This window comes from Gymnogyps californianus, chromosome 15 (assembly GCF_018139145.2).
Source record: "Gymnogyps californianus isolate 813 chromosome 15, ASM1813914v2, whole genome shotgun sequence".
Taxonomy (NCBI): domain Eukaryota; kingdom Metazoa; phylum Chordata; class Aves; order Accipitriformes; family Cathartidae; genus Gymnogyps; species Gymnogyps californianus.
The window spans coordinates 14,052,015-14,074,492 of NC_059485.1; the positions used below are offsets into that span (position 1 = coordinate 14,052,015).

Genomic DNA, 22,478 nt, shown 5'->3' on the forward strand with positions numbered 1-22,478 from the left:
AATGATAAGATACAAAGACACATTATATTCATTGCATGGGAATTAACTGTAGAGCTGTTTTTATAAGAGGGACTGTAAAAAGGGCAAGTATGCACTTTTTCTACAGAAATGAAGCACAAGACTTTGAGGAATTGCTCATCTTGGGAAGGCAATATGCACTTAGGTTGACATACTTTTAAGCTCAAGCTCAAATATACCTATGTTTTCACTGGCCACTTCATAACAACTCAAAAGGCACATATAGTGTTTAAAGAAAAATCACTGATCCTAGCAAAATAATTCTGCAATATTCAAAATACACTAAAAAAGATTTTATTCACATGCACATACACACCATACAGAATATACTCAGCGTGGAAACCCACAGTCAGTGTTTCACCTTTTTTTTTGGTATGGAATTAAACATACAAAACAGGATTTTAAAACAAGTTCTGAAATCACAGTATTAGCACCCCCAAACTCAGAAAACTTGACAAATTACCTGAATGCCATTCAGCTGCTTCATTAATTCCTGTAGAAAAACAAACATCAAAGAGTCTCAGGTATGCAATTACCAAATACTGAAGAAGAATGTATGTTTCTTTTTTTATGATCACATAAATTGTATGCAAAACTTGCAGTCCTATGTGCTTACCAGGCAACTCTACTTGCCACGTGAACTTTCATAATGCATCTTGCAAATGTTAGTCAAAACTATTAACTGTGGCATGCAGAGCTACATGGGCTGCAAACACAGTTTAATTGTAAACCTCCGAAAAGGGAAAGCTGCCTCTTCTATATTGATCAACTGAACTGAGAAAACAAGAGAGAAATCAGAAGATAAGAGAAGCCAGAGACACACAGAAGGGATACCGGCACACTGGTTCTAGACAGACAGCTCCTTTTCTTTTTAAAAACAAAACAAAACAAGAAAACCCCACGACACACATAAATACTGACTCTGCCAGAGTAAAACAATGTCCAGCAAATTGCTTCATTTCAAAACCAAAGCATTATTTCACATCATAAAAAGCCAACTGAGTTTCTGTTTCGGCAGGAGCACAAGTAACCAAGCCTGATGAGATGTTTCATCAAACTGATGCTCTTTTGCTTTCAATTACTTCATACGGGAAGTTGGCAGTTGAGATTCAGATCTCTCTCTGAGAGAGGGGCATTTCATTCGTGAACTTTTCATTCTCAGCATCTTGATAAAAGTGGGCATAGACTGTTGTGAAATGATGTTTACTCATATTAGATTTAAGGTTTGGAATGAAATTTGTTTTCTAGTAAGTTAAACACAGCTAAAGAAAAAAAAAAACAAGCTACTATACTTTGGGAACTTACTCTAGATCGTGGTCCAGGAACTTCTGTCTTCATTAGAGGTCCGTCATAATCAAAATCCACATCAATTTTAGCTGCAGCTTGACTGATATATCTGTGTCCTGTAAGAAATAATGAAAACTTGAGTACAGATCATATTTTCTGTGCTCTCCTCTCAGAATAAATATCCACACCTTACCTGACTGAGAGCACTTGACAGATGAGACCAATTACATTGTACTGTCTGACGTGAACTAAATATCTCATCTTTGACAAGTGTTAAAATAAAACTAATACCAGTGAGGTGGCTTTAAAAAAAAACAAGTGAAATGACAAGGCAACCCTACAGAAACAGAGGCAAATCCTACTGTAAAGGACAGGAGGACTAAGAACACATCTGTTTCCACCTCTGTTGTTGAGTCTGTCCACTACGCCTTGAGCAAGCCTTTGCTGTAAATTCCCCACTCCTATGCAGAGATGGTTTTGTTGGCTATCAGTAATAACCGGAAAAGCCTGATGGAGTCCACAGGTGAAAAACATTGTGATGTTCTGCAACAGCTCAAAGAACACCGTTTGGGAAAGACTTGTCTCAGAAAGATAAATGGCTGCGTTTAAAATAAATTCAGAATCTCACATGAATCCGGCATCTTGCAGTACAGCTCTGAAATCTGGGTCAAAAATAGTGACAGTTTTTCCTCTGATCCTGCCTCTGACCTTGCTGTTCTTTATCCACGTGTGTAATTGGGGAATCATAATAAACTTGACATCTTAATGAAACCAAAAGGCAAAAATCTCCTGTGCTTCATCAATAACAGGCTCTGCTTCCATTTCTGAAGTAACTGTTTCAAAATACAGGGTTTAGGCATACTTCATATGACATAGACAGTTCTGGTAAGCATACATTCCAAATATGTATATATTCCATTAAGGGGATTACAGAATAATATGGGAATTGTACATTTGCAACAAAGGAAGTACAGACTCAAGAGCTCTACCAAGGTGACCAGCAAGAGACTATGAGCTTGCTCTGTACACTGTGGTTAAGTGTTGAACTAAACTAACGTTCTTAACGATTACATTTTGGTCATGGAGCACCTGCAAGCCTCTACCCAGCACAATGTCAACACAAATTAATCTTAATACACTTAACTTAGGGGTATCACACTTGGACCAGATCAACACCTGAAAGATGAGGGCATAACTTATTTTAGTCTGACAGGCATTTTTAAGTTGGTGCAATTTGGATAGCCCAAAATGAAGATCTTTAGCTCTCCTTCTCATCAGTGGAAAGCCGAGGGACAGTTCAGAGTGCCTCGCTCACCACTGGAAGTCAGGCGATACCAGCTCTTGCCTGGGGGGATTCGGAGCAGCGCAGCAGCACAGTTTGAAGTCACCATTCACCAGCATCGCGCTGCGCCAGGGCAGCACTGCCAGATGCTAAGACGATACAATGCACCCCAATGTGGCAGAGGTCCAGAAAGGGAGACACGTGGGGAGGCAGGCCAGCACCCATGCACATGAAAAGCACTGGGGTGCAGCACCGCCGCCGGGAACCCCAGGCAGCACCAGCCCCTCTGCGCTTCCATCCATAACCACCTCTCACTGCCCGAGTTTTGTTTCGGAAAGGTACTAAAACCATTTTTTGTTTGAAAAAAACCAGTTGTCAAATAAAACAAATATTCATCAAGCAAAATAGAAGGTATACCATGATAATGCTCGGCAGTGTTTTGAATACAGCCGTTTGGCCAAAATTTCCAACAGTGACTAGAGACGCTTGCTGCAGTTTGCATCAGCCCAAGTTGAGATGTCCCAAGCAAGCAAGCCTGATTTTGAGAAACTTTACCTGAAAAATCACAGCCCTTTGAAAGCATCTCTAACTGAGCACTTAAATTCACTGCTCATTTTGGGAAAACTTAGTCTGCAAAGATGATTATTCTCCTCAGCTATAATCCCAAGTCCTTATATCTGAGATGCGTCAGTGCCTCTCCGCAAAGCTATTAATAGGTTTCGTTACAGCAACACCACTTCATTTTTGTGTCATTCTGTTTAGCGTTCATGTAAATTGGAGACCGCATGACAACCGCTCCACTGGGAAAAAAAAAGCTACTGCGTATAAAAGATCAAAAGCTACACAATTCATAGCCAATAAAGCTGCAGATTTAGTAGACACACTATGAAGTCTAAAAGCGGAAAAGAGACCAAACTAACCCTTTTGTGCACCCTGCTCCTTCCCTGATGGAGATCACAGCAAACCAGTGGCAAACATTTCTCCTCCTCCTGTGTCCTCTTCTCTCCCTCCCCCCAGGCTCTGGGTGCTACTTGATATGATAAAGGAGAAAACACCAGAAGAGGCACAGAATATATAGGACATTTTGGTAGTCAGCAGTAACAGAAAAGATATGGAAACCCAGCAGCATACTTGGAATCATTTGACACAGCTGCGAATTTAAGACAGGTGAACTATAACCCACAGGCATGGTCCTCCTCATCTCTCTCCTCCCCAGCCCTACCTTGTGCTCTGCTGCCAGAGATCCTGTGCCGCCGCATCCCCTCCATCCACCTCCCAGGGTCCTCTCATCCGAAACAGCAGCTTATGCAGGCACGCTGCCTGCCTTAGTCTTTTTAACTCAGTTGTCATAAAAATGCACTTGTTTGGACAGTGATTAAAGATTTCCTCTTCTGTTAACAACCAAGCCGCTCCTGCAAACATGCAAGATGCCTGACCACCAGGCTCTAAAACCGAGACCAACAGTCAAAGACTTCCTGGCCATCACCTGTGAGGTGTGGATAACATTTTCCCTCTTCCACTTCCCTAAAGGACAATCTGTGAAATATTTTAACAGATAAGGATTCTAAATCAAACACAAATTTAATTATTTCTCTAAGAAAGTTCTGTTGTGGATATTGCAAAGGGCACCGTCTCCCCTACGAAAACACACATATTTACAGACCTGTGCAACTGGGAATTCATTTGGAGAATATTTTACTGTTGTCCTAACTTGTTTAACACCACAAGTCAAGAGGAGGTTGCTTTCCATCAGCCAGGCTGTGTAAGAAACAAAGGCGAAAACCGGTCAGCCTGCTTCGTAGATCATCATCATCTTTTTGCTACTGTTTATGCCACAGCCTCTTTTGCATAGGTATGTTGAACTAGATATTTGCTAAGGGCACATATGAGCGATTAAAAACAAACAGTACTTCAGTGCTGCACTAATTCGTGCTGGCATAGCTCGTGTCTATCAACAGACCGGTTTTCATATACAGCAAAGACTGGTCAAGTGAAACTAAAACATACAGGTCTTCCCAGAAGAAGAGTTGATTTAAAGATCATTTTTATAAAATTATTGGTCAATTTGTGAGACATTGGTTTTTTTAAACAACAGCTTCAGGAGCAGCTTATCCAAACCACAATCATTTTCAGTAAGTCTGACAACCAGAGCCATCTAAAAAATGAGCAACACAAGTGACAGGTTTCCTTTCATTTGTTTGTTATCTCCTAAAGCATGCTACACATCATCAGGCTCTCCAAGCCTGATTTCTAGGCTGATGCACTGATAAAAATTTAATTTTATATACCTGTTTTCAGGAGCCCACAGAGTATCTCATTTTATTAATGCCAGTATAATGGCAGCTATACTGATTTATTGATCCTTACACTTGCCAAAGAGTCGTTCCACTTCCTAGCTCAGGCAAATGCTATGGTTTGAATTTGAAGGAACAGCTTGCCATAAATAAAATGAAAATGCCCTCTGTTACCAGATCAAAGGATTTTGAAAAGTGGGGTTTTTTTCTTCCCCTTAGGTAGAGGATGAAGAATACAGGCTAGAACAAAACCCTCAAAAACCCAAAACCTCAACATACTAACAAAGCCTTTGATAGCAAAAGTTAAAACCAAAGTGGAGTTAATCCTCAAACTTTTTATTTTTTAATGAAGCTCTTCTCCCTTTGAGAGTATAACATTAATGATTGGCACAAACTCACACAATTTCTAGCAAGGTCAACAGATTTATTCCAAACAGCCCACTTCACTACTCATCAGATATGCTTACTTGTTCACAGGGTTGGTTAAAAATAAACAAAACAACCCAAATCTTAAGAACACAAAAACATGGTTCCCCTGCTTCCCCCCTTTTAATTCTTTTTTTCCTTCCCTACTCTTATTCAAGTAAATTGGGACTCTGATCAGAAATTTTAATGATAGTCTAAATGGCCAGCTCCTGCAAAGAGCTCAGTCTCTGCGTGACTTGTATTGGCACACATAGGTTGTGCGAGTCACTGGCACTCACACGTAAAAGAGCTCTCCTCATCTAAGAGCATCTTAACAGCAAGCAAACCAACCGTCTTATTGCCGGATGGCTGAAGACTCCTGAAGCCCAGTGCTGCCTCAGTGCTCAGGGAGCTGTCCAATTCCTTGTGAAAATGAAACGAAAGGAAGCACAGCAGTTTTTACTAGCTAAGGGCTCCTGCTCAGCTTCACACCGCAGAGTTCAGTGAACAGAGAGGTACTGCCACAGCACTGCTCCCCTTGAGATGACCCGTTCCATTACAGTCTCACAAGCTGCCCTTATTGTACAGGCAAAACTTGGAGCTCAGACCGCTCTCAAAAGGCACCGACGTCAGAGCCCTGGTGAAAAATGGTCTGGCCAACCCCTGCATGAAGACTCACTAGCTTTTTGGCATCTCCCACTCTGGATACTCTGCAACACTTTGTCCTCCGGGCCCTGAATAACCGTGGCATGGGTGCTGCCTCTTGCTTCCAGGTCCGCAAGGCCCTGCACACAGAGCGCAGCTCTGGGAGGCGGCTCGCTCTCCTGCAAAGGCTTTTCCAAGCGCTTGGACACTGTGTGACAGATGGCCGCATCAATACCTGATTTGTTTTCCCTCGAGGAGGATTTCAGCCCAGAGGCCATGCTCTGTCTTCTCTTGCTTCCCCCCACCCCAAGTATGAGTATCGCATTCTCCTAATGATGCAAGTAAATGCAAGTAAATCAGATCACTCACTGTAGTGTTTTATCCCCTAGTAAACTGCAGCGTGCTCTGCTCAGCTGGCATTTCTGTCTTGAAGGTACTTAATGTACTTTAGAACTTAGCCCAAATTATTTCTGTTTGACTTTTTAATATCAACTTACCCTGCAATAGAAACCCTGAAGTCACCCCGTAACTCGGCCTACTCCAATTTGATACTTATGAGTTTAGACGTTTGCATGTCAGGTCTTGGTTTTGAACACTGCACTTTGCCTCTCCAAAAGACAGCAGAGATGGGACAGATAAAAACTGAGATTCTTATTATGTCTAAGCAAGGTATTTTCAAGAATTAAGAATCCCTGATGGCTGGTCCTTCAGTGAACTAACAGCATTACCTTTGAAACAAAAGATCTAGAATACAGAAAATGCCACAAAGGTCAAGTGAGACCCGTATTTCCCCAAATGGGGGAGCTGAAACTCTCCAACAAATCTCCACAGTGTGTATGTTTATTATGACTTCGTCACTGATGGACTGACAGTATATACACATGATAACCTGTCACTGTTGATACTGATGTACCTGTACTGCTCTAACTCCTCCATGCAGACAGCCTGATGGCTGTGTGGCTTTTTTATTTTAAAACTTCTTCAAAAGAAAAGGTGGAAGCTTAACAAAAATACATTATTGGCCTAAACATCCTCACAGATTTTTTTTTTTTTAAAAACAATATAGTTTTATGTCACTATTCTTAAATTCATATTACACTATAACTTGTATGTAAATCAGTACCTAGATGTTTAATTAAAGTCATGCTCTTGAGCCAACAGACCAAGTCAATCCACTGACTTTCTGTTGGGGTCTATGATCAAACTGCAATAGAAAAAGGGCTTCTTGTGTTATATTAACTTAACTTAAGAACAGGACCAAATGACCTGACCTCAGCTCTCATCTTAAAAGTGTGTAGAGGTAATGGGCTGCAGCAGAGTGTCCATCTCTGAAGAAGCATTAGGAAAGCTCTTAAATTACATTTAGCTAATATGACCAAGAATAGCGCACTCTTTTCCCTGGTAAACAAAGCTGTCTCTTCACATCATGGCAAAAGTCAAAAACCAAACCTATGTACTATTAATGAACCTAATTATCAGAGCGCACATCGGCTGAATGATTTGCAGAGAATTTTCTACCCATTCCATTTAAAGAGGATGGGTACAACAAGTTAAATTCTACTTTTCTTCCTTCTTGCAGACTTCTCAAAGCTCTATGCAACACACATCGTCTTTCTAAACAGTTCAGTAACATCAGCAAATTATCACATCCTTCCTTTTCATCTAACAGGATGTCGTAATTTGCTACCAGACAGAAAAGCTTATTTTCCAACTTCTCTTCTCTATGCTACCCTCATCACTCACCAGGTGTCTGTCTCAGCAATTTTTAACGAAGTACCACGTTGCTATAGCAACATAATTAATATAAGTACACCCTTCTAACGTTTTGTGATGTTGGTAGTCACAAAGAGCACTACTGTTAGCAGGTCTCTGTGCTAACTAGTGAACTCTGCTAACAAGAGCTAGGTTCAACACAGGGCTAGAAAGAAAGTGCTTAAACCTCTGATACATTTGAACACAAATAACACTCATATAAACACAGTTCCTGAGCATACAACAACTGGATATTACCTGGGAGAAACTCCAGTGGAGGCACTGAAATTATATCAGTGTAATTAAGAGAAGGAACTACCCCAAGGAAAAAAAAAGAAAAGAAGATAGGTGAAAATAAATGCTGGTGTACCAGATCTCTCAAATGCAAGCGTTTTGCTGTGAAAGAGTGTAAAGTGAAAGCTCTCCAGTCCCCAAGGAGGCACATTACATGTGCCACAGCACTGCTGCCCTGTGCAAGTGCAGAAAGACAATCTCCCTTGCATGCCTTTAACTTCCAGTTCAGGGTGTCTATCAAACCACCTTCCAGACAGAATTTTTAGAGCGTGGAGGCCCTGACAGCCAAAAGTAGGAGGACTGTGATTTCCCCCAAGTCCTCTTTTAGGTGTTGCAAGTAGAATCTGTTACTAACAGATCTTGAAACGGAATGGCAAAAGGCCAGGCTAGCTAGAGATGTTTGGAAAACGAACATCGCCATTGCATAATATTGTGAAAACTGAGATTGCTATTTACAGAGTGCTTACGCTGTATGATCAGAAGCTCTTCCACATGAGATGGTCTGTGTTTCAGTACTCCCACATACACACTGGAGATTTTATTGGAACAGGATTCTCCAAAGACAAAGAAAAAATCTGATACCAAACAGGCTGTACAGAAGTGGAAGCTCCTGTAAGAAAGAGTAAGAACAGTTCCCCCTCCCCATCACAGCATAATCCCAAATCAACTCTTCAGCAGAGTTACAGGAGCATCCAACTGCTGGTTTTCTTCAGATCTTGTGATCTGAATCAGTCATAACATCCTTCCTCATTTCCAGCATGACGGACCAGAGTAACAGCTATGAGAGCTCATCAGGACACCTCTAGAGATGAAGAGCCACAAGGAACGCCCAGGTGGGAAAACACAGCCAGCATTGCCATAGCCACCCTTTGTGGCACAGAAAGAACAAGAAAATTAGATAGGAAGATCAAAGGCCTTACATTCACTCAAGAAACTGAGAACTGACATCCAAACTTAGCCTTGTAGCAGAGCCTCCTTCCAACAACAGGTTTTTATATGAACATTTTTATATATCTCAGCTGTTTGATCAGACAGAAGAGTAAAGGTTCCTCAGTCCAGTGGGAGAGGTTGCACTCCAGAGTCATCAATGGCCAGGGCATCAGCTGAAGCTGACCTCAAGTCCGTGTTCACTACTATCCAGAGAAGGGAATTGATCCTTGCTTCTCCCACACAACCCTCACACATATCCAGGTTGTTCTCTCTGATTTCCTAGGGAAGCTCCTGATGTACAAACTGAATAAAAAAAGTAAAAGTCTTAGCAAGGATTAATACTGGAGACAAAAGTAGGACAGAGTAAATCTTTCTCATGGCTTTCCAACCTCTTTCCGATAACCGTGATGGAGACAAGTCAATAATTAATATGAACAGCTCTCAGACTTTACTGCAACACACCTCTGAGATAAAACATTATTATCCCCTGTAGAGAGATAGGAAACAGACTGAGATAGGTGAGGTACAGCCTCAGAGTTAGTCCATTTAGGGCACTGCAATAAAAGTGCAGAGAATCTGGAGGAGAAAAACTGGACCTACAAGGAGAGACTGAAACAGTATTTAGACCAGTTGAGAAAAAAATGTGAGGTTTTGGGGAGATAATAGGTTTCAAATACATAAAAGGCTGCTGCAAAGAAAAAATAAACATTCCAGCTTCCAGGTCCTTTGAGGGAAGGACAAATAGTAAGGATTTGATTTTTTTCCTGTTTTGAAACTTAGGTTAAATATTAGAAAAAAGTTTTAAAGGTAAGGTCAGTTCAGCAATACAGCAAATTGCCTGGGGAGGCTGCAGAAGCCGTGCTGCTGTGGGCCTTTAAGAACAGGTCAGCATCTTAGAAGGGCATGGGCATGCACTAATGCAAATTGATGCCACCTTAAGGCAGAAGACTGACCTTTTGGCATGCTTTCCAGTTCAAGATTCAAAGACGAATTCAACCCCTTAGGGTAAATCAGTAGGAAACTGAACCTAGATCTCTGGAGTCCCAGCCTGTTCTCATAATTATGGTACTACCCTACCAGCTAACAAGCAACTGCATCTTCATCTGCCTCCAAAGCATGGAAATGGAACAGCTTTCCTACTACAGTGGCACAACTGATAAAACCAGAGCTGGCACAAAGCAGAGTAAGTATTTACATTCAGACTACCAGTCGTGATCACCTTACAGGACGCTGGGCTGACAGCAGCAATAGAACTCAATTCAGGTAAGACGTAATACCGAGGTACGTCGTCATTTCTCCAACATCAGCCGCCTCTCCCAGATTTGCCTGGCTGTTACCATACTGACAGCACTACACAGGAGTCTTTGTAAAAAAAGATTAGGCTAGCTACTCAGTCTATTGTCGTTCTTCTGCCACCCTTCCAATTCTAGTGAACTTTACCTTCAAGGCCAAACTATCAAGCAGATCAAATATATAAGGAAAATAAAACCACACCTGATTAAGGCTTATTTTTAAGGAAGGCGTAAGGACTCCAAATACTTACAGGCTTCACATTTTTGGGGAAGATTTAAGTTGCATATTTCTTTCATATGTTTTGCTTAGCTTTTGCATTTTGATCAACTTAAATGATTTTTGTTTTCCCTTTCTAGTTAGCTTGCCATGGGCTAGCACTATGTTAGTAATGAGAACACTACAAGCAGTGGTTAAGTAAAAAAGATTCTCCAACCAGATGCTTATCTCTTGTCCCATGTTCCTTAAAAGATTGAGTGCTTGAAATCCATCTGAATTAGAATTAAACACTATCTGCCATGTACAACTAGAGAAAAGGTTCCTAGAAATATTTTGCTTAATATAAAGCTTAGTTACCTTTGTTCCCACGTGTTTTACAACAGTGAATGTGCATGTAATTCTTTGCTGCAGTGAATGCAAACTTGCCAACGTCCTTCCTTTCCACATGCCCCTTTTTTGTCAGTAATCAGTTTATTTCATGCTCAGGGCCAGCACAATGCTAACTCCCACATTTGCTTTAAAAATCAGAAGTAATTGAGGATGAAAAAATCTCCTTCTGTAAATAAATTTATCATAGATCCAAGCTGAACAGGATTATTGCGCTTAATGCACACACACAACTGAAACATGACAGCCCACAGACGTAGAGACTTATACCAAGACGCAATCTATTCTCTCCTCCTCTCCACCTCCATCCCCCCTTTGCAAACCCTGTCATTTCAGTACCCACAGAAAAAAAAATAAGCAGACCAAATGGCACTGCAGGATTTTTGTGGGAGTAATGTACAAGTCTCTTTTTTAGTCTGTAAGGCTCTGAACTTGAGTGCTCAAAAATGCCTTGGAGGAGAGCACTCTGGAGCAGAGAGCTCCTGGACATTGCCCTCAGCATTTCCCTAAAAGCCAGCAGAGACCAGCGGCACTGCAACCTTAGCTGGGGCTCACCAGAAAAATGGCCCGAAGCTCCGATTTTTGCTACAAGCATCGGAGCCTCCTGCCTATTCTGTCAGCCAGGAATGTTGCAGGCTAAAAAACTGCCAGGATACAGTTCTTTCTGGTGAGGGGTTCTCCTTGCTCCATCTTTTCTAACCTCTGGACACACACACAAAGTATTCAGTCCCAAAGCCCACAGGTCTGTTATACAACCTGCAGCCAAGGCCCTCTATTCTTTGCTTCAATACTTTAGCAGGCTTTCCCACTTAGAAGTTTCCTGAAAGCAAGGATGGATTAATGGAGCCCGGAGTTGCTTTCCTTTCTTATTGAAGATCTACACTCCCTCACTGCAATGGCGTGAAAGGAAGAGCGAGTTAGTGCATCTGCCCTCCAGTCACCCCAAGTATCTTGCACAACTGCAATATATTTGTCTTTGTGGTTGGGAAGCAGCATAGAAGTGTGCAAGACACTGGAATGACAGGGAGCATTCAGTGATACTGAGCTGACAGATTAGCTCAAAGGACTGGCAACTAACGAAGGCCTGGTTGCTGCAAGCACTTTCCATCGCCCACTATCGACCAAACAATCACTGCTCTTGCACAGCGCAGATAATCAGTGCGTCACTCCCATAAATAGAAGCGCATCCTGTACTGAAACGCTGACCTAATACTTTTCCTATAGTTACAAGACCAGACTTTGTGTTCTTTAGCCAAAGGTCAGTTGCTCCCCAAAGTGTATTACTTAAAAGGAAATCAATCATGTTTAAGTTTCTGAGCAAATGGAAGGGTTCTGTGTTTGCCTGGCAGTGGCAGAAGGAACACAGTGGCACTGCAGAAGAAGGGCTGGAGGAGAGAAGAAACATTAATATTTACTCAGTCACAGAAAAAGCCATTCAGCCATACTGTATTCAGTATAACAGCACACGAAATGGATGCCAGATCTTAGATTCTACACTGCTTTGTCCTACAAAGCCAACAAATTTAGTTTTTATGTCTATTTCACAGAGATTGCAGGTTTAATATACACATACACATGCTAAATTACAAGCCAGGGCCAAGCAAGAACTTGCCGTTATACACTTAGGAGAAAGTAGTTTGATGCCATGTGGTAGGTTTTTATTTCATACTAGAGCTAACTCCAGGCAGAAACACACATCCCCAGTGAGGGCCATCTCTTCATGTCAGTCACACAAAACCCCTCCACAAGGGAAGACGGGCAGGGTCATGCTACATAGCACAAAGACAAAAAACGGCTGATTTTGATGGATGATTGTTTCATCTCTGCACCACGTAGCATCAGAAAGTAAGAGCAGAGTTCCAAGGGCTGAAGAGCTTTGTTTCAGTTAGCACGTTTACAGTGCAAATTATTAACTAAATGAGTTCTCGTTTGCAGAATAAAATTAAAAAAAAAAAAAAAAAGCCACAGCACCTTTGTGGGCCACTTCTGGACTACAACTGCATCATTACCTAAGAAGCAGAACATCATATTCTTTAAGTTTTCACAGATTCAACACCACCGGACAAACCCCAGCAATGTTCAAACTGGAATTTTGTCCACTAGTGTAAAGTGAATGCTTACCAAATACAAACCAAGAAAATACAAAAAACCACTTACCAAATACAAGCAGTCTGGAGTTTTGCTGCAGGCAACAAGTCATCTGTCGACTAAGCAACATTGACGCCATTTTATCTTTTCTTTACTCAAAAAGACTCAATCTTGAGAGATTTCTTTCTGGCTGACGTTCTGAAAAAAAGAAAATGTCCTTTGACATGTTTTTGTCATTTGAATATTCATGTCCCTATGGATGCAGCCACTATTACTGTGCCATTCATTTCAATTTCCCCTTTCACTAATTTCAATCCAAAGAAACTGAAAGCATGCTTTGATGGATTAATGCTGATGTTCAGAGCAGTCTCAGGATTGAGATCCAAGTCTGGTGCTAGGTCTTGTTGAGGCAAATGACTTCTAGTCTAAATCTGTATCTCCCAGCTTTAGCGGGGCCAGGGGGTAAAGATCATTACCTATTTTCCCTTGCTCTTCTCTACTTTCTCTATGTATGTGCACTACATTGAACTTTTAAAAAATTGTTTCTAGTCAGTCTCTCAAGCCAATCTGTTATTTCGATTCGACCTAAGTTTATGAGAAAAATCTCATCTAATACAAGACGACAGCAGGACAAGCATTAGGAAATAGAAAATCAGTCTCCTGAAAAAACAGTTTCTACCAATTAATCACATCTCTATGAATAGAGACTGTGAGAGCTAGGATTGTTCAGCCTGAAGAAGGCTCAGGTTGCATCCCATCAATGTGTAATAAATAGGTATGGGATGGGAGGGAGTAAAGAAGGAGCCAGGGTCTTCTCAGTGGTGTCCAGTGACTGGACAAGAGGCAACGGGCACAAACTGAAATACAGTAAGCTCCATCTAAACGTAGAAAAACCCTGGACAGGTCGCCCAGAGAGCGTGTGGAGTCACCGTGCTTGGAGATATTCAAAACCCAACTGGACACGGTCCTGAGCAGCCTGCTTTAGGTGATGCTGCTTGAGCAGAGGGTTGGACCAAATGACCTCCAGAGGTCCCTTCCAACCTCAACCGTTCTGTGATTCTACCTCAGCTAGTTAAATATAAATGACCTTGTAAAGTCAAGTAGCATGAACGATAATATGACTCCTTTTTCACTCTGGATCACCTGTGCAGAAAGCCTGGCTGGAAGTCAGAAATAGATAAAACAGGTCATTGAATTATTATCCAGGATACAGGCTAAATTCAAACTTTACACTTCGAAGTGTGGTACCCTGTGTTCTATGTAGGACACCAGAGGCCTTCTTTGCCTGTACAGAGACTAAGCTGGCATTTTTCACCTCACTGGATGTCCCTCCACCTCCAGTGGGTGTAGACCATCTAGTAGCAATGGACCGAGGCTTGCAGTCCAAATGAAATGTCACTATTACCTGTAAACCTCCTGGAAACAACTCTACTTAACAAATACGCTCTGAGAATGGAGCTGATCTTCCAGCAGAAAGAGATCACAGCTTACTGCTTACATAATTTCTATGCCATCAATAAAATATGCAAACAGATGTTGATGACTAGATGCAGGGAAGCAGCTGATCTATTGCTGCCATTATAGGAAGTATCTCTTACCCACCACTAATATATCAGAAATTTAATTTCTGTATTGTCTTTAGCCAAGACACCATTTGCTTTCCTTCATGCCTGAGCTTTTTCAGAATTGGCAAAAGAAAACAAAAAATCCTTGCCTACCGAGATCTGTTAATTCATGGACCTATTCATACTCAGGTACAAAGAAAATTCCCTGTGCCTTCCCAGACAATTGACATAGCACTTGGTTTCACTTAGCTTGCTCTGAGTTCAATTTAAAATTCAATGTATTTTGAAACCTGCCAAGGTGAGCAAACACTTGCACAACATCTGTGTGCACGCTGGAAAAAGCCAGATTAGCTTCGTAAGGTTTTGGGTCAGAAGCGTAGCGGGAACTAGTTAATTTTTTTCAGAAAAGAGTAACTTCATGTTAAGACAAGATTAATTTAATTCATTCATCATTTTTTCACTCTCAGCTTCTTTCTTTAGTTGTGCTAACTTTTGCATAATCAATGCGTAAAGAAATATCCCAATACCATAAATTTCTTATCTCATGACCATCCTCTAGCAAAAAACAAACGTAAGTCGGTGAGACTACCACTGTGGAAAAAAGCTGTTAAAGGGTGAATCAGCCCAGCACCTCTCACAATGATTAACCACCTTGATTGATGTCCTCTGTTCAGAGCTATTTATCTGGTCTGTACTTCTGTAATCTACAATTCCCTCCTTAAGTTTGCGCTGCAAAGTATTACTTTTTAAAAGTCTCTAGGAACCTGTTAAAAGCTAACGTGAACATAGCTTTGCCAGAACTAACAAACGGAGCAGTGAAAACATCCCTAATAACAGAAGGCTAAAACAGCCCACCGAGGTTTGCTTCGTCGTTCTAATCCCCTTCAGTCATCTCCCGTGGGTGTTTAGCTACCAATTGACTAATCTACCTTCCCCACAATGATGAGATGCCTCTTCACATACAAATCAAACATACCTTCCAGTCATGCTACATGGCTGTACCCACCACTGTCCAGGTTTCCCTTCAGCGGTACCTACTCTTCCTTCCCTAGGTGAACCACTCCTACGTCTTTGCTCCCAGAATGTTATTTTATCTTTTACTTATATTTACTGTTTATCTTAAGTCCTTTAATGGTTAAAATACAGTATTCATAAAAGGCTCAAAAATATATCTGGATATGGTACTGGCTTTCTGAAGTTATTGCAAGAGGTTCAAAAATAAAGTAGCTTAGCCCTAATTTTCCTTGACAGTTGTTACATAAAAAGTTTTACCATTTTCTAGTCCAGAGTCAGAATAAATCATGTAATATCACAGGCGAGTATAACTAAAATCAACTTCTTTTCCATCTCCATTACACACACAAATTCTCAGAGGAGATCAGCTGATGTGATTGGTATAAAGTTATTTGGTTATCATAATAACCAATTGAATTTTGCCTCCATAATCCATCTCTTGATCAATTCCCACCGGCCTAGCTTGTTCTAGCATCGCAAGCAGCAGCGTCACAGTTTGCAAGCCAGCAGAAATCAGCTCTTGTGCACATGTCAAAACGGCAGCAAAGCCACGCTCCATCACCACTGCTGCTTCGGAGCAACTGCATACAGTTTCAGATTCTTTAAATCTAGGCAAAATACATCCACCAATTTCAGATACCAGACTGTAAAGGGGATGTGAAGGACAATGTTTGGATTAGATTTGTGATTAAATGCTAGCTACCTTAGACCTCAAAGATGTGAGAGTCTTCTAGAAAAAGAGAATCATAAAAGTCTTCTCTAAATATTTTTCCTCTAATGGCAACTGTGTGAGCCGGAGAAGGCCATTGTTACAGATGACTGTACAGAACAGCTATTCTGAAGTCCACGTTCAATACATTAATTTTGCAGATATATTTGCGAATATATTTGCATATATTTTTGTATGTAATTTTGCATTATGTAAACACATGCATTGGCAAATACAGTTTAAGTCACAGTCACATTCTTTTAGTAAGAAAAATTATTTTCAAAGAGGGAGCTTAGTACAGTTTATTGAGCACAAGAAACATAAGGATACGTGGATTTTTTAAATGCATACTGTGAAATTGGATGTATTTTTTTTAAACAGGAGCTCTTAAAATTCTGTACTGAGTGATTATTTCTGTCAGGCAAAATTAGTTACTAGGAATGACAACAGTCATTCAGCAGCAGTAGCAGTAGCCTATTGTGAACGTATAAAGATGCATTGTTTCTGTGAGCTAACAAGATTATGTTTCTTAGGGGGAACCCCTGGAAAAATTAAAAAAAAAAAGTTTCTTAGGGGGAACCCCTGGAAAAACAAAAAAAATTAGAGAGGGACCCCAACATTCAGGGGGGCTTGATCCAGATACAGGAGCAAAAATACACAAACTAGGAGTTCGTATAACATTCTCGCTTGCTAGCACAGCAGCTAATGCAGCATGACGGCCGTGTTTCAGACTGCAGCTTGCAAAAACCTGCCTCTGAAAGCATCCTCGGGATAGATGCAAAGGTAAGAGGTGAAACAGAGACACTGCAACGCATGGATGAAGTCAGCACCGCAGATTTGCATCTCTTTCTTGCAACTCATGCCAAAGACACAGAAGCCTGTTTTAAATTCATGGGGACACATTCATTTGTCCCTCTGCTGCTCCAAAACCATTTAATCAGGAACAATTAAGTGGTTCAGAAACAGCAGCACAAGCTGCACAGGGCAATTACTCCACAAGTCTTCACAATATGTATTTGGTGAGCTGGGAGGTAAAGGCAAATTCATTCCTTTTTTGCTGTTTTCCTGCACTTGACTTTTCTATGATGCACAGCAGCGAGGATATCGTTGTGCTACGTGTTAATTATTGTGAAATTTAAAACATCTCAAACTATCTTTTAGTCCTGTTTGCTCGGATCCATCTCGATGCGAAAACAGCGCAAGGCCTATTTGCTTTGCGAGCTGTGCAGGGTCTGCTGGCGGGTGCAGGGGCAGCAGGCCAAGGTCCTGAAGCTCTGCCATCCCGCAGACGGCAGGCGGACGCTTCCCCTCTCTGTCGGGAGCCCGCAGGCAGCACCAGCATTACGCCTGAAAGCAAAATCACCCGTTCCACACCCCAGCCTGCCCTGACATCCTGGAGGTGAGCTGGTATAGACAGTTTGCAAGGAGGGCGTTTCTCAAAAAGGTGAGAAGGCTCTTCAGTTCACAGCTCAGCATGCTTTGACACCGCATTTTCTGCATCTGTTTTTTAACAGTGGAAGAAACTGCAAATTGAGAGAGCAAGTCAGCTATGGCTCCTGTGACTAAAACAAAAGAACAACGTTGAAAAGCCTGGCAGTACTCAGGTAGCCATGCTGGAAGTGCGAAAACACTGCAAAGCTGATTTTCTTTTGGAATTAAAAGTTAATTTCCTTGGCTTCACAGGATAGCGAGTCCAACTACTGTTACAAAGACCCACAACACGATAAAGCATTAGTGGTCCAGTTTTTTGTGTTGTTTATCTTCCACGAGCTCTTGTCTCTCCTTTTCTAACCTCCACAATGCTCCCATACCTGCACATCAGGGCTCTTCAAACAGCTTTTCTGGAAGAGAATCAGACTGGAATACATCAAGAGGCAAGCTGGAAAAGGTTTGGATAATGGGGCCAGGACACGGACACCAAGAAGAGGGAGTCACAGACCCCGTCACATAAGCAGTGACTGCCGTATGGTAAGTCACAGATGAGATAAGCAGTTCTGAAAGAGAGAAAAGATAAAAAGGCTGCCAAAACCAGAGCTGGATGGGACTGCAGCTTCTGAGCTGAACAGGGACAAGATTTCCAGCAGCCTCATTCATGCTGCCCAAGCCCTATCATCTCTTACTCTGCAACAGTGTGAGAAGTTGGAAGGAAAAATCTTAACCAGTCCTACATTCTGTACCCCATAAACTCCTGAAAATCCTTTGTAACTAATTTTTTATTATTTGCATCAACTTCTGGCAGATCGTGTTCTGTGTCTGGGGCCCACAAAACAAGAGAGTTGAAGGGCCCTGTCTTAAAAAAAATAATAAAAATCCAAGGCCATTTGTTAAAGCGGGGCAAGTCACCTGGTTTGCAGTGTTCATCAACAAGCATCTTTCATGACTTAGGTGATGCAGCTCAAGTATTTTACTTCTAAAAACAGATCAAGGAGATCCCAGAGTCTGGAATATCCCCACAATGTCACAAAGAAATATAAGTATGGGTGAGGTGGAAGACAGTTGAGTCTGTCATCCATTAAACATAATCATGTCCTTCCTTAGTCCACTTGAGGAGGAACGGGGCAACCTAATGTAATCGCGGTATCTATATAAAAAGATTCAATGTATACAGCACTCACTGTTTGAAAATGCACTGCAATCATTAAGTACCGCCCCATCCTCCTTTGGGGAGATGGGGAATGTCCACATCCAATAGATCAAAGCAGGAAAAAACTGAATGACTTAACCAGTTGTTATTGACAGAGCACAGGGTGACATTAGAAATCCTGACTTACTGCTTTAGCCACTTAAACGTAGTAAACAACAAAGTAAATAAAGAAGCCTGCCAGCATGTTGATGTATTTAACTGCAATTCACTTGGTCCCAGAAGCAGAGTTAAGAGTTCAATATAGACTATGTAGTTATGAAAGCCTGAGTGCACACAATGAAATACAACAGGTCCTTTTACTTCAACAGGTTTTTTTTCAAAGGTATAGTTCTGAAAAAAACTTGAATTAGCTTACAACAGCATTTGCAAGAGCAGTTTCACCAAGAATTCCTAGTGATAGCTAGACTAAGGCTATCTCAAATCATCACGGGAATAGGAAAGTCCTGTCAAGAGGTAGTTGCAAGAAAATTTCATATAAGGCCGGCATGAGATTCTCCATCCAGCTTCTATACAAACCCAGCACAAAACAGAACTGAAACCCTCGACTTCAGGAAGAACAGTACCTAGCACCATCCTCATGAGATGGCGGAGAAGACAGAAACAAGCTGCTCCTCACCCAGCTTGGTCAAACAAATGCCAAAGCCTTGTACTTCAAAAGCAAAGGTGGTTACAAGCACCCCACAACATCGAGGCCACATACCAGGATCACTACAGTGTCTGAGACACTCTGCGGAAGAGGTCTGCTGGGTCTACAGGACAACCCACACATCAGAAGGAGACCCCTGAGCACTTTGAAGCTCAACACTTATCTGGCGCAATTTCACAGGCAGCAGCTGAAAAAGTCAGCGCAAAGAGTGACTCTCACCAACAAATGGTGAGTTTGTCCTTGGAGAGCACAGCTCACCAAAGCATTTCCCACCAAGCAACGCTGACAACAAAACAAGCGACAGCTATCTGCAAATGGAAACATCTATCTACCAGCAAAATGGATTTTGCCAGAAAACACTTCACAAGCTGACAGTTGCTTTTGCTGTTTATGCCTCTAATAACCTTAACGGCTTTGTGTAGAACAGGATGTAATTGGAAACTCCATGATTGTACTTAAGTTGTCAAGGACACCGTTGTCATAGTTACAAGTAAAGCTCAAGTGTCTGTTATTCATGGTTGCTTATTTATTTATTGACACCAACAGGATCAAACACTCCCGCTACTGTTCAGAAGAATAGAAATGGGGAGACTGGTTTTGTCCTTCAAGTCTTGACAAAACAGTAAATATGCACATGACAGTATAAGTCTTTCCTAATAAACTGGCTTTTTGCACAGCTACCTTATCTCACTCCACGTTCAGCTGGCATTCAAGTCAGTCTGTTCTGAAAACTGCAGCAAAAGCCCAAAGCAAGATGCAACGCACAAGACAAAATCCTCACGTCTATAGCTTGGAAGTACTGTACAGTATCCATCATGACATGGCAATACCTACCTGCCTAATGAGACCAACAATCAGGTCAGAGCTGAACCAGCAGCGAAGCTAGAACAGAAACCTTCAGTCCTTCCATCAAGTTTTAAAATTCATCTACAGTCAGACGTGTCATTACACTCATGTGTCCAGGTTCTCCTCCTTAGATGTCCTCTAAGCAGGGTTTGGTGGCTGGATATGAATACATCTTTTTTCTTTTTTTTTTTTTTTTTTTTTAATAAAAATCTTTCTGCCCTTGTCTCTGTTTTCCCTCTCTCCAACAAATATTGGACCAAGAAAAGACTCCTGGTCCATGATCCAATGAATAAGAACAGGTGGGAATGTTGCGATTATGGCACACTAGGATTCAGGTGACCCACTGAACTTTTGAGCAGCTCATTTTTGATTCAAGAACTACTGGAACAGCTAAGCTGAGATGAGATGTGCCTACACCTTCCCTGTGAAAGAAATACATTGTCTCAGGAAAAGAAGAAATGAGGTCAAAAAAGCATCTATTAGAAATTGGGCAAGTTCCCAATCCACAATTTTTATGTAAAAATACCTACATAAATGGCATAACTGTACATAAATGTTGGTAAAAAACAAGCAGAACTCAACTAATGTTAGCTGAAAAATTTTACATTTTTTTTTAGTTTGCCATTCCTTAATAGTTCCACTGAAAAAAATTGCACTTTGATATCTCAGTGAACTTTACTTGTGAGCTATGCATAAGAACCTCTCTTCAAGCCTGTGTATTTTGAATCCATTATTTTAAATGCAGATAGCAACAACATATCCAAACCATGCCTGTTAATTTCCACACATTTCCCACACGAAAGCAGTCCAGCTTTCAATGGGTTAAACAGCTTCAATTATGACACAGCCGTGCTTTTCAGATTAGATGCTCCACAAGCATTCTGTAGTTTTGGAAAAATTAAAGTATTGCAAAATACTCTCAAGTGAAGCTTTGTCCAAGGAAATTTAGTTATATTCCTTGTAAGATTTCATTCCTCAGCATCCTACCACTGCCTCCTCAAAGGTCATGAAAACAGATAGATAAATAGCATCAAATAAAATGTACTGTAAAAGCACAATTTATTCTTCTGCTTCCTGAAGTCATAAAATAGCTCACTTGGAGGCAGCCTGCACCAAACCAAGGGAAACGTCTTATATGGGAGCGAGTGCTCTGGTTTCTCAAGGTGACCCCCATTTCAGCTGAGGACACAGAAAAGCAGACGCATGCAGGAGATTTCTTTTACAAGGGGTCCAGCAAACAAACCAGGGAACAGCTAACCATGCGTATCCATGACAGGGACATATTAACATCACACATGCCTCCGTGTAGATAGAGACACGCATTCACCTCTGAACAGAAAGCATGGGAGCGCAGCTTTTGCAGGCTCGGCCGGCGTCTGTGCTAACCCCTACCGCATGCAGGCACAAGGCAAAGGCACTTACATGACTTGGATGAAAACTCCCCGCAGCCAGCTTGCTGGTTGAAAACGCCGCTCTCTCCTTCAGAGTCGGCTGCTGTCGCCTGCATTTGTGAGAAATGCCATTGCTGTCAGCTCCCTCCAGCAGCCGCAGTCGTGCAAGCAGCGAGGACAGGCATCACCCAGAGGAAACCCCGAGCTGCGACCCTGCAGCTTAGCTGGGGGGAATGCCCCAGTTAATGAAGGTTAATGAAATCAGCTCCTGCAAACTATACCTCGTGCTCATCCAAACCCAGTGGAGAGTAACACCCAACTCGCCTCAAACCGACATCATCTGGCTCTGCCCATTGCTACTCCAGTACCTCTGGCATGTGGGTGTAGCCCATCAGCTCGGACCCCTGGGAGTTGAATTCACCTGAATGCCTTTTCGGCAGGTTTCTGAAAAAAAATTCCTGAGATGCAGAGCCAGACTGTATTAATGTGTGAAATGGCCCCTTAGTTTTCAAGAATTGTGGAAGCTGAAGAAGAGGTTTTGTCCCTAAAACCCTTCATTTTACTCTGGTTTGCAAATATCCCGAGGGTGACACCCGGGCACACAACTGTCATAAAATAACCTTGGTTCGGTTCAGTTCCTTCAGGTCGTGCACAGGCGCAGGCAGTGCAACAGCCAGCACGCATCCTAATGCCACCTCCCACCACACACTGCTCGAGACGGGGAATGGGAGAGACGCAGATATGCGCAGAGAATAACAGCAGCATCCCTTCA

The 22,478-nt window shown here is 41.8% G+C and overlaps 1 protein-coding gene across 1 annotated transcript in view; it reads right to left on the minus strand.

Annotated features, from left to right (window-relative positions):
• ABAT (4-aminobutyrate aminotransferase) overlaps positions 1–22,478 on the minus strand; it is a 59,806-nt gene that overhangs the window by 22,304 nt on the left and 15,024 nt on the right. The window contains exons 2-4 of the mRNA XM_050906006.1: positions 12,961–13,089; positions 1,324–1,421; positions 482–511 (exon numbers count right to left, since the gene is read on the minus strand). Of these exons, the coding sequence (XP_050761963.1) occupies positions 482–511; positions 1,324–1,421; positions 12,961–13,030 (198 nt within the window). The 5' untranslated portion in view covers positions 13,031–13,089. The remainder of the gene's footprint in view (positions 1–481; positions 512–1,323; positions 1,422–12,960; positions 13,090–22,478) is intronic.